The following is a 12,485-nucleotide window of genomic DNA, read 5'->3' on the forward strand; positions in this document are numbered from 1 at the left end:
CCAGAAGAGCCTTTGATAGTACAGTCATCATCACCCTTAGAACAAGAATTGACTGATTAATCTGAATGTGAAGTTGAGTCATGGGGGAAGGTTTTCTGGACATCCAGGCCAGATCCCGATGAATTTGATAAAGTTTTTAACTGATGAAGTCTTCGATTTGATTGTTTCTCAGACAAACTTGTATGCGGAGCAGCAAAATATAAAAAAATGGCAGCCTGTTGACACACAGGAAATTAGTGCTTTTTTAGGCATTCTCATTATAATGGGTTATCATATTCTTCCACATATCGATTTATATATCATCGGAACCTGGATTTCGTGTGAATGAAATAGCTGAAGTTATGCCAGTAAAACGCTTCAAGAAAATTTTAGAGACTTTGCATTTGAACGATAATAGTCAACAACCAAGTAGAGAAGATGTAAATTTTGATAAATTGTATAAAATTCGTTCTCTTATATCTTTACTTAGTCAATCATTTCAAATCAATGCCTTCAATTCCTCTTCCCAAAGTATCGATGAGAGCATGATACTATTCAAAGGAAGGTCCAGTTTGAAGCAGTACATGCCGCTAAAGCCCATAAAAAGGGGCTATAAAGTGTGGAGCTGTTGTGATAATAGCACAGGGTACTTGTATAACTATGAAATTTATACAGGTAAAACAGGACAAGGAACAGAAGAGGGTCTAGGGGCTAATGTCGTAAAGAAATTGTCAAGTAAATTAGCACAAGAAGATTTCAAGTCTCATGTTACATTCGATAACTTTTTTTGCGATTTTTCTATCATGCAGTACTTGTATGAAAACAATATTTATGCCACTGGAACAGTAAGAAGAAATAGAGCAATTTTACCTAACATAATAAAAAATAACACAAAAAGAAACGGCAGAAACCAAAGCCTAAAGTTGAAAAAAGGTGAATTCAAGTGAAGAACTAAACAAGATGTAGCATTTACTGTGTGGCAAGATACTAAAGAGGTTTTATTGTTGACAACTGCATTTCATCCTAAAGTGGAAGTAACAACTGTACAAAGAACGCAAAAATATGGCACCAGGGAAGCTGTAAGTTGTCCTATGGTTGTGAAAGAATACACCAAAAGAATGGGCGGTATCGACCGTTTTGACCAAGTGAAGGGGACGTATGCTGTCGGAAGGAGAAATAAACGCTGGTGGTTGCGGATATTCTACTTCTTGGTGGACGCAAGTTTGAGAAACTCTTTCATTTTATATTCCCTAACGTCGAGAATAGAACAGCTTACCAACTTAGAATTTCGGGTGGCTGTTGCCAGAGGATTGATTAGTGGCTATAGCAGCAGAAAAAGAAGATCAAGCTTGCCTACCTATATCTGCAAGAAATCACGCATAGCATGCCCAGAGGTATATCAAAAAACTGTAAATGCTGTATCTGAAGCACTGCGGTTTGTAAACGTAGGTGACCATATGCCAGCAGAGTTGGAGACTTACCGACGCTCTAAATTGTGCAGCACAAAGGTCAAAGATAAGCGTAGCAAAATAAAATGCAGCAAGTGTAATGCCCCTCTTTGCATCACGCCTTGTTTTGCACAATTTCATAGAAAATAATGTCTCAAATTCAGCTTGCATGTGGCTCTGTTGACGGGCAGTGGGAATATTTTTACCACCTATTTTTCCAAAACTTCCGAAATATTAAGTGTTTTTCTTTTAAGTTTATTTTTGTTATATAAATAAAAACATGCCAAAAATGTAAGCGCAAGTTATTTTATTACTCTGAATCCTTCTGCCTTATAAAGGGTTAAGGGGTTAGGGATGTCAGAAATTTCAAAAAATTGGATTTGTTTGCATTTTCTTAAAATATAATATCTTAAAAATATTGTGTGAAAATTTGAAGTGAATCTGACAAATACATACTTTTCGAGTTATTCAGGAATTAACAAAGGGCGCTCCGGACTCTAGATAAATCGATAGCAAAACTTTAAATGCGTTTTTCTCAAAACTATGTGCTTTGAACTGGTGATCACTGTAACTTAACAACCGCTTGGTAGATTTCAATCAAATGTATACTGCTTTTGAAAAACATAGGAGAATCGAAGTATTCTTTTTTTTTTAAATTTCGATTTTTTTTAACAATTAATTGTCGGGGTTTTTCTCGAAAATCTGAAAAATATTTCCTGAAGCCGCCATATTAATTTAAAAAGTCTTCAATCAGGCACAAGATTATCTATTAATAAAACTAATTTCTCTTGTCCGATTGATTTTAGTTGAATGTCCAAGGACTTGTGATGATCACCGCAATGACTTCTGGAGAAACTCGCTCGACACAAACAGAGATAATTTTTACAAGTATAATTTTTTTTTTTTGAAATTTTGGTAAAGTCAATTCGAAACATGATCATATTAATGATATGTTTTTATTTTTGTAAAATAAAGCAATCGACCAACAAAAAAAAAGATTGAAAATCATCATTTTTTCGGGCCTCTGACTACCCCTAACCCCTTAATAACCATTTTCTTTCAAAAATTATTGCCCTTAATCAACTGAACCGGACAGTAGTTTAAAATTTGTGGCAGTCACGCTCCCATTAGACAGACTGACTGTCATTCAAAATAATAAACCAGCACAACATAAAATATTTATATATAAAATATGGCTGACTTGAGCAGCTTTTGCCTTCGATGTTACAATTAAATAATATTAAAAATATTTTATGACATTTTCGTTTAATTAGCCGCGATAAATAAAAATACCTAATATCGTCATATTTATTATTGCACACTTTGTAGGCAGTAAAGCGCAAAACTGTAGCATTTGTAAAATTTTTGGCGAATTCTAAGATAATTGAAGAAAAATAAATATACAAAATAAAGCATCGGTTTCCAACGTCTTCAAAATTCTAACAACGTTTTCAATAATAACTATTTTTTAATAATTCTAGTGAATCGAATATCATGGAACCTTATATCAGTCGACAAGTATCTCTCGCCCGCTCTCATCATGTAATCATCGTGACTTGACGTCATATTTTACAAACTAAAACATATTTAGTTACATAGCCACATATATGTATGAGTTGCCGCTTGTGCCACCGCGGAACCATAGGAACTTTCATATGTATGAGTACATACCTGTGCGCCCGTTAATGTGGCCATATCCAGAATAATATTAGCTTTCAGATCCTTGTGAGCATAACTTACACCATCAGCTAGGACAAGGCGTCCTTCGGCATCAGTATTGTTAATTTCAACAGTACGACCAGAGTACAAAGTGTGCACATCGTCGGGACTGTTATGGTAGAACCGTGAAAGCAGTTATGGTAGAAAAAAAATGTTGATAAACATGAAAGAACAAAAAAAACAAAATTGTAAAAACGCAAAATAAAATTCTATTAAATTCAGTAACGTACCGCGTTGCATTCCTCCCCACAGCATTTTCCGCCAAGCAAAAGACTGCGTGTAGGTTTTCTTTGAATCCGCTCTTGACAGCCGCATAAAAGGCACCCAAAATGGCGGCAGCACCGCCACAATCACGCTTCATGCCAGGCATTGCAGTCTTGCTCTTAATGCTTAAGCCACCAGTGTCATAAACAATACCCTTACCCACCAAGGCAATCGTATCTTGTGCACCTTTTGGTTCATAAGAGAGCACCACCAATGCCGGTGGCACAGCAGCCGCCTTGCCAACACCATAAATTCCACCAAAGCCTCGTTCACGTAACTCTTCACCAGAAATAACAGTTGGCGTAATACACAACTCTTCCGCTATAAGTTCAGCTTCCTTCACAAAATGACTAACGTTCATCTCATTGCATGGCGTATCTACGATTCGTGCCGCGAGACGTATACCACGAGCCGCCTCTTCAAAACAAGCGATGTCCGCTGATTCTATTGGCTTTTCGGAAACTTGTCCATCCTTTTCGATAATGATGAATTCCACATTTATTATTGAAGCGGCATTGGCATCTGCTTCAGCGCCATTGTTAACAACCTTGTCTTTAGAACAATTCTCAGTTTTATTACTCTGTGTACCGCCAGTTTTTCGCGAATACAAAGGAAAAGCGCGTGCTACAGCACAAGCACTAGCAAACATGTCACTGCGATCGCAAACAATAACAACATTCTCTTCGTTCGCATGCACAATGTACGTCCTAACAAGACGGCTAATGGCGTGTGCACGCGATGGTGTATTGTGACGTGAGCACTTGAGCGGCACAGCCGCTACGGTGGCATAATCCAGATACAGCGAACATTTATCCGTTGGCGAAGGATGTAAACTGGCAATTGCATTCTTGAAAGTCTTCTCATCGCAACGCGTACTTAATTTAGAGGAGACATCCGAAAATTTTAACAAATTCAAATGACGCAATTGACCAATGATAAGCACGGGCTTGTAGTAAGGATCGCAAGGCGTTAAGACACTATTGAATTTGATATCCGCAACCATCTGAAATATTATAGATCGGTTAGTTTGAATTTATATTTTCAGTAGTTTAACTGGCAATAGTGCAATTAAAAGTGGAACTCAAACCTAACGATATTTTCTATTTAAAAATTATGCTCTAATAATGGGTATGTTAAAATTATTTGCTGTTTTAATGTTCATGTATCCAAAAAACTTGCAAAGTAGGGGAAAGTGAGAGAGCAAAATGACATTTCATTTTGAGAGGGAGTTGCAAGTTTTTACTGGCTACATTTTTACTTGCAAGAATTTGCAAATAAGGAACACGGCTGATCGCAGTAAAAATAAACACGAATAAAAATTTGCGAATTGAGTCAAAGTGTAAATTTAAATAAAAATGGTGAATAAATGAAGAATGTAAGTAAATATATTTTAGGTCAAATTTATAAAGTTTAAAGTCATATATTAAATAGGAATCGGCCAATGACGTAGAGGTATGTACTTCTGAACCACAGTCTTCAGTCACCGTTGCTACAGTTTCCGAAATACAAATCAAAAGCATTGAAGGTATCTTTTGTGTTTTATAATTCAGTTTTTATTTATTATTTTAATAGATTTTCGACGACATTCTCTGAATTTTCTTCCATCTTACACTTATTTAACCTTAATGCTGCCACCCGCTAGGTATAAAGGCGCTTTAGGACTGTTCTTGATACCAAATAAAATAAATTATGAATTAAATTAATCGTTTCGAAAAATTTGTTCTACACTTACAGGCGATTCAAGTCGTTTCAATTTTCCATGCACGTGAACGTCCGCCTGATGCATTTTTATTAAATGTATGAATGTATGTAAAATTTAGAATTGCAACAATACAATTTAATTCGGATCAATTGAAATTGATTATTATACGAAATCTTCACCTAATTAACGTAGCCAACGATTGGCCCACCACAACTATTTCAGATAAAATGTTGAAAGCTTGCAATGAGTGCGTGATCGTGTTAAGTTAATTTCGCAAATAAAAAATGTAATAAATAGTAATGTTTATAAACAATAAATCATCCGCTTATCAGTGGAATGAGTAAAGAATTTACGAACGACTATGTCCATATGTTTCATGCAGATAAGGAAGAACAGTGAAACTATACCAATTCAAAATTATGTAGCTTTTTAATTTGCCCGATGTATTTTCGAACCCGCAAGAATGTAAAAGTAATAAATAATTGAACCTTTTCCTAGTTCACAGTTGATACTTGGGGGTTTTCCGAAGAGAGCGACGTTTAATTATTTCGAAATTTGCAGATTTGAAGAATTTTTAGAAATATGAAATTTAAGAATTATTATTGCCGAAGTGAGAATTTTTTATATTAAAATTTTTGGGGACTCGACCACAGAATTCTGCCCGCTGATTTTCCTCATATTCACACACCCCCAAATCAGTCATTGTTCAGATGGCAACGAAGCAACATGGCCGGAAGTTGTGTTGATTTTTTTCATACATATATCACCAACACAATCTTAGTTTTTTCGTAAACAAACCTCTTGAACCCGCTTACGTCAGCCAATGAGCTGATTCCTTCAAATTCTCTGAGAGCCCATTAACGGTCTTATCTTAACCACACCTTCTGAATTGTTTCCCAAATGCACTACATCCACTTGACTTCTACAAACAAAAATAGTAACAATAAAACTAATTGGAATATTGAAGTTCCTAAAAGACGTCAGTAAGAATGCCATAAAGCAGTAGATTGTTATGTAGACAAATTTAACAATTTAAACTTTTAATTTTTCATCTAACTAGTGTTTTTAAATACTCCATCGCCACTATATTTATGATATGTTTTCTATTTATTTTTGTGGAATCTGACATTTACAAATAAGGGGAAAACTTTCCTTTACTACCACGATATACTTGAATGGGGGGCGGAGGGGGAGGGGGTGTGGCACCACCCACCACGCCCATTAGAAAGAGCAAGGTCACACCATTATAACTGTGAAAGTCCCAACCTCCTAGGGTCCCTATAGAACCTCCAGGAGAAGTTTAAAAATTAGGTTTTTTCCGACCACATTTGCAGTTTGTATTGAAATACAGTTGAAGAGAAGAGAATACAGCAGTCGACAACCCAGCAAGCATTTAACTTAGGTTTTATAATTCATAGCACTTATGAAAATGTTGTTTTATCGTAAAAGTTATGAGTGCCGATGCCGAAAATTTAGGCGATTTTTATTCCAAATTTTCAGTATTTGTAAAAATATTTGTTTTTGTAATATATATGTATATTTGAAAGCAAAAATGCGCCGCAGGCGAAAATTTGGACTAGAAATCGCGCGATTTTTATTCCAAATTTTCAGTATTTGTAAAAATATTAGTTTTTGTTATATATGTATATGTATATTTGAAATCAAAAAAGCGCCCCTATAAACAATAAAAATAATAATATAAGAGTTATTCCCTTTAGGTTGACTGGGTTTTTCTCATTTCGCTTTGTTCTTCTCTCTCTCATCGTTCGTTTGACAGTTCGCTCCTCACATTTATTCTGCACGGCATTACAAACGTTTAGAAGAACATTTGTAATAATAAAATTCTAATAGAATTTGTAGTATTATTTAGTGAAAATAACTTTAAATCAAATCTTCAATTAATAAAGAGTGTTTATAAGTGAATTCGTTACTTTTCTGTGTTTGTATTTAAGTGAAATAAGCGTCTGTAATAGGGCATTTTTTCAAGCTTATGCAAAACAGGTGCATTTTTAACGTTAAATATTGCTATTAATTCTTAATTTTAATTTATAAAAAGTAATATAAATCAAAAGGCTGATATAGTGACTACTTTTGCGTGTTATAATTTTTAAATTCGGTCCACGCATTTAGACATTATAAGCAAATATATCGTGGTAAAAAAGGAAAGCTCAGCCCAAATAAATTTTAATATACGTATTAAAACAGCCTCAGTGTTCATGGTTTTATGTATACTTTCGTAAAGTTTATTCTTGTTCCCTGATTGATTCGAATTAAATAGGCTTCACTGTATTATTGAACCAATTCTTATCAGAATTGCATACGAGATATTGTTGTCGATCATCAGATCATCAATGCATTTTGACGTCAGCAATTTCAAAAGTCATGAGATTATATTAATTAAATAATTTTAAGGTCATTGCAACCCTCTAGGCATGAAAGATTATATAGCCAAACATATATGCACCGTTCAAATTGACCAAAATTCGCAAATCACTTGAGGTTAATAAACAAAAAGAAAAACACACAAAGGTAGCATAACAATACAAATAAGAATAGCGGATTCCAATTGTATTGTAGGTTATGAGGAAGGTGAAAATCCAACTTCCATACGTCTTCTGATGTGACGAACTATTTTTAGATATTCATCAGATAAACTTGATTATAATGCAGCCAACCTTGTTAATTTCACTAACTTTCCCCCTCCCATCTTGTCAAAAGTACGGTTAGCATTGGTTTGCAGGAATTGCAATTTTTCAGCTTATTCGGTTTGCAGATGCTCATATTTTCGCATATAATAAATTTCCAGCGTTGTTTATAAACATATGAGTTTAATTATCAATTACTAAATAGATTTTTACTTACCATTTCGGCTGCTCCCTTACGATGGCAAGCGGCAGAATTTCTGGTTGTTGTAGTTGTTCTCAACAAAGTAACTATTAATCGGTCAGTTAAATTAATTAACCTGTAGTTTCTAAATTCCAATCCCTTTGCTATTATATGCATAAATGGTGTGGAAAAAAGAGCAAATGATGAATAGCTCGATTACCAGTGCTTTTGAGTGGAAATTAACAACCAATCCAAAGGAATTTGTCAATTCTCCTCTACGATAACTCTCATGTTTGTTATCGGTATTTTGCTTTTATTTAGTGATCTGATTTTTTGGTACCCAATACACACATCCTATCCGGTACTCGATACCGATTGAATACTTGTTCCTACAACACTTAATATACTCTAAGTAATTCGTTAATTAATTCACGAATTTCTCCTCGTTTCTTGGTATATTCGCAGCGCTACAAATTTGGGAAGAGAACCATTTATTCGCAATTCACCAGGTGATTAAGACTGAACTACTTACAAATCAGGTAATGCGTTCTCAAAATTGTGTATGTATTAAGTAATTCCAAATTTAATTGGGAAATAAATTACGAGTGAAAGAGCGAAATACGGGAATGATTAGTACATACATTTAAAATTCAGATTTCATCGCCTTTTTATACAACTTGTACAAAAAAACTATACTTCCCCAATTTCGGTTGGCTATACTATTTGAGTAAATAAAAGTGCATTTAAAAAAACTTCCTTAAGAGCATAGAAATTACTTTCAGCAAATAAAAACAAGTTTTACTAGCACCCACATTTTCCAAGTTTTGTTATTTGATTTCCGAAATGATGGTAATATAATAAAAATATTATATAATTTTTAATAAATTTGATATGTACATTTTATAACCTTTTGTGAAGAGAAATCCATTAGTTTTTTAATCGCAAAATTTGCTCTTCCTTATTTAAAACCTATACACAAAATGTGCTTTTCAGTAAAATTAATCTCTATTCAAAGACAAACGTGAATATTAATCCCTCTTAATAGCTATTTTATAATCGCGCTAGAAATCCAAACATTTCGGTACCAACTATCGAAGGTATTGGATACATTTAAAAACGGTAACAAGTATGGGTTAATAATTAAAAGAATCAATTCAGCCCATCTCTACTTTTATTTGCGAAAATAAATCGTGCTCCCAGACTAACATGAAAATTAGGGGATAGTAAGACATTTTGCAAGAATTTTGAAGAAATGCGTTGTACTTCCATTACTACTAAAATTATTATTTACCTATTGGAATTTATTATTTTATATCATAGAAAGCTATTGCTTTTATATTCTTAAAGAGAGCTTACCTTACACTTTTTTCACCTGGTTTAAATAAAATATGAATTATTGGGAATAAAAACAAAGCAAACAAAAAAAACGATGAAGAATTAATTTAACTGTGGCAATCGTGGTAGCCGCCGTAGCCGAATGGGTTGGTGCGTGACTACGATTCGGGATTACAGAGAGAATATAGGTTTGAATTTCGGTGAAACATTAAAATGAAGGAACAGTTTTTTCTAATAGCGGTCGCCCCTCGGCAAACCTCCGAGTGTATTTCTGCTTTTCATGGCAGCTCCTCATAATAAATATCTGCCGTTTGGAGTCGGCTCAAACTCAACTTAGTGTTGAAAGCTTACAGAGCTTAAGGCTTTATAGCTCTGCTGGCCAAAGCTTCGACATAACTTTACATAACTTATGCCGACCTACCATGTGTAAAAAGAAAATGTAAAAGAAAAAACTCATACTTCATAGGTAGTTAAAAAAAAATATCGACACTTATTTCATGCAGCCAGTAAAAGTACATATCGTTACGAAATTGTTACATATTTATCCAAATAAAATGCCTTTCAGTAATCCCTCTGAGTTGGTTCACTGAATAGTTAAAAAAAAAAAGTCACAAACCAATGCCAACGCTGCTTGCTTTATTTACTTTTAACAGTTAATCGCTTTACGTTTCGTTTACACGTTCACACGCTTGTCTTACGACCATTGCACAAAGTAAAAGTAAAAATGCCCGCATTTTTTTGACAGCCACCTAAATGTGTGATGGTGTGAGTGCTTGAGCATATTGGCAGGGTTGCTATTTCAAATCCGAATTTTTATGGGATCATTAAAAACAATAAAACATTGACAAAAAAAAAGAAATAGAAAATAATATCTTTGACTTGGAAATGCTATAATAATGCTTTTTATTGAGAAATATTTGCATTTTTACGTAATTTTTTAGACTTTTTTGATTTGATTTTCTATGAAATTTAATCGTTTTTCTCATGCAACCATGTTACACAACCTCATAATCTCAGCTATCATCTGGAATCCAAGAGTTGGTTTTAATATCTCATTCAGTCGGTATGTCGTTGACCCCACCTACCTTCCCTTATAGTTTTTAAATATTAATATAAAATTTACTGAACTTGTTGTATAACTAGGCAATTTAAATTATTTTAAATATATTTGTTACAATTTCGGCGCATATGTAAGAATTCATACATATATTGTATGGCAGCTCTGTAATAAATCGAACTGTTCTCGCTAACACTGAACGCACTCCACAATGTGTTGTCAAGGAAATGTCACATTGAAAAATCTGACATAACAGCGATAGCGCCTTTCCCCGCACACCCATATTTGGCAAACAACCTTTATTATCTTTGCACAAATTGTCAATGGAGCAAAACACGTCAAGCAAAGGCAGAAACGAGCGAAACGAAGATTATTAAATAAGCCGAAAAGAGGAAAAGAATTTGTGCGAGGCAACATTATTTCGATCAGTTTGTTGCGGGGTCGGTTTGCAAACGGTTGTGCAGGTCTAACTTATTTAAGCAAAACCAGTCTATTTAAATTGTTTAGAGTGATATTGGCTGTGTGTGTGCGTCCAACGAACACGAAAACATGTTTCATTTGAAGAATTTGGCACGTCAGGCGGCGGTGCGTCAGCAGGAAGTGGCTACTTTGGTAAAGGCTCTACCAACATCTGCATTGCAGTCGCGTGGTTACGCCGAATACCAAATACCCGATCGCTTGAAGAGTGTACCTTCAGCTAAGGATCCACGTTTCTTCGACATGGTGGAGTACTTCTTCCATCGGGGTTGTCAAATTGCCGAGGATCGCCTTATTGACGATATGAAGGGAAAGCTGTCGCTGGAAGAAAAAAAGAACAGGGTCAAGGGTATTCTGATGCTTATGCAACCATGTGACCACATCATTGAAATTGCGTTCCCATTACGTCGTGATTCTGGGGAATACGAGCTTATTACCGGCTACCGTGCTCAGCACAGTACCCACCGTGTCCCAACCAAAGGCGGTAAGCTAACACTCAAATTAATATAGCAATTAGGGTGGCAAAGCCGTTTTAAGAGAAAGATGTAGTGCATACACGAGGCATTTATGTATTTTTGCAAACTATAATAGAGTAGACCAGACGGGTTTTCTAAGCAAAATATGATATCGCCTCTGACGAATGTGAAAATTTTCAATTATTTCAGAGCTCACTTATGTAATCATTTTTACAACTAAAAAGTTAGTGCAGGTATGTAAATGTGTATGCCATCAAATAGTTGTAACAACTTTTGATACTTTTCATTCTTTTACACTTTCCTTGAATTTAATGCGGCAGTAGAATATATACATACATATTTATGTATGTGGCACCATACAGCTGCATTTGCTTCGGTTGTGGTGGTAACATTGTAGACATGAAGATATTTAACTGGTCGATACTTAAGAGGCATTGCATAAGACTGCAGGTCGTGCCTCCTTGACACCCCGGAAGAGTTTAAATTGAATTTGCAAGCTATTCGAGTGACCTGTTTGCAACGTTGACTTGGCCTTGTGTACTGGAGGAAAACAAAAATAAAAACGCAATGGCATAGAAATTAAGACTAAAAGAAAACATATATATGTATGTATGTATGTTCGCTGCTAAAAATGTAATGATTATATTATTTTATTTAATTATCCTTTCGGCTGACTTATCGATTTTGTTATAAAGTTACAAATGCAGCTCGCATATTAAAAGTGGACAGGCATGCAGATTTTGGGTATGATTTATCATAACAAAATTTAATATTTTTGGACTATGAATATGAAATTAGTGAGTTTCATTTACTTAAAAAACTTTAACGAATTTTATTTTAATAATTATATATCAATAGTTTTTTTTGTTTTCATTAAGAAACTTTTTTTAAATTTGTATTTAAAGCTGCATGTGTGTATATGAATGCATAATTCTTGCAATTGCCGGTAAATTTTATCTACTTCACTCGCAGGATTGGTGGAAAGAAAACGCGCCAATAATTTCACAGCTATTCAAAGAGCATCAGACGGCACCGATTATGTCAAAAATTGAATTTTAATATAGATTTTGTGCAATCAATTTAGTATTCGAAATAATTACTTTAGTTTACCACGAGAATTTGCATATGCACATGAAACTATAGATTTTATAGTTTTTACATTCAGTTTTTCCGTTTCTCGTCGGTTTAACTTTGAAAAAACT

At 34.5% G+C, this 12,485-nt stretch overlaps 2 protein-coding genes across 4 annotated transcripts in view; one reads left to right on the forward strand and one right to left on the reverse strand.

The window, feature by feature from the left end:
• LOC129236172 (probable aminopeptidase NPEPL1) overlaps window positions 1–8,213 on the reverse strand; it is a 52,807-nt gene extending 44,594 nt beyond the window's left edge. The window contains exons 1-3 of one of the 2 annotated variants that reach the window (XM_054870405.1): window positions 7,975–8,213; window positions 3,377–4,413; window positions 3,099–3,255 (exon numbers count right to left, since the gene is read on the reverse strand). In XM_054870405.1, the coding sequence (XP_054726380.1) occupies window positions 3,099–3,255; window positions 3,377–4,413; window positions 7,975–8,115 (1,335 nt within the window). In that variant the 5' untranslated portion in view covers window positions 8,116–8,213. Of the gene's footprint in view, window positions 1–3,098; window positions 3,256–3,376; window positions 4,414–5,142; window positions 5,292–7,974 lie in introns of those variants that run through there. The other variant, XM_054870406.1, reaches the window with a different exon arrangement.
• Window positions 8,214–10,629: 2,416 nt separating this feature from the next.
• The window catches only part of LOC129236173 (glutamate dehydrogenase, mitochondrial), a 28,554-nt gene continuing 26,698 nt past the window's right edge, over window positions 10,630–12,485 (forward strand). Inside the window, exon 1 of one of the 2 annotated variants that reach the window (XM_054870407.1) lies at window positions 10,630–11,291. In XM_054870407.1, coding sequence (XP_054726382.1) covers window positions 10,880–11,291 — 412 coding nt within the window. In that variant the 5' untranslated portion in view covers window positions 10,630–10,879. The remainder of the gene's footprint in view (window positions 11,292–12,485) is intronic. The other variant, XM_054870408.1, reaches the window with a different exon arrangement.

Source organism: Anastrepha obliqua, chromosome 1, assembly GCF_027943255.1.
Source record: "Anastrepha obliqua isolate idAnaObli1 chromosome 1, idAnaObli1_1.0, whole genome shotgun sequence".
Classification (NCBI taxonomy): Eukaryota; Metazoa; Arthropoda; class Insecta; order Diptera; family Tephritidae; genus Anastrepha; species Anastrepha obliqua.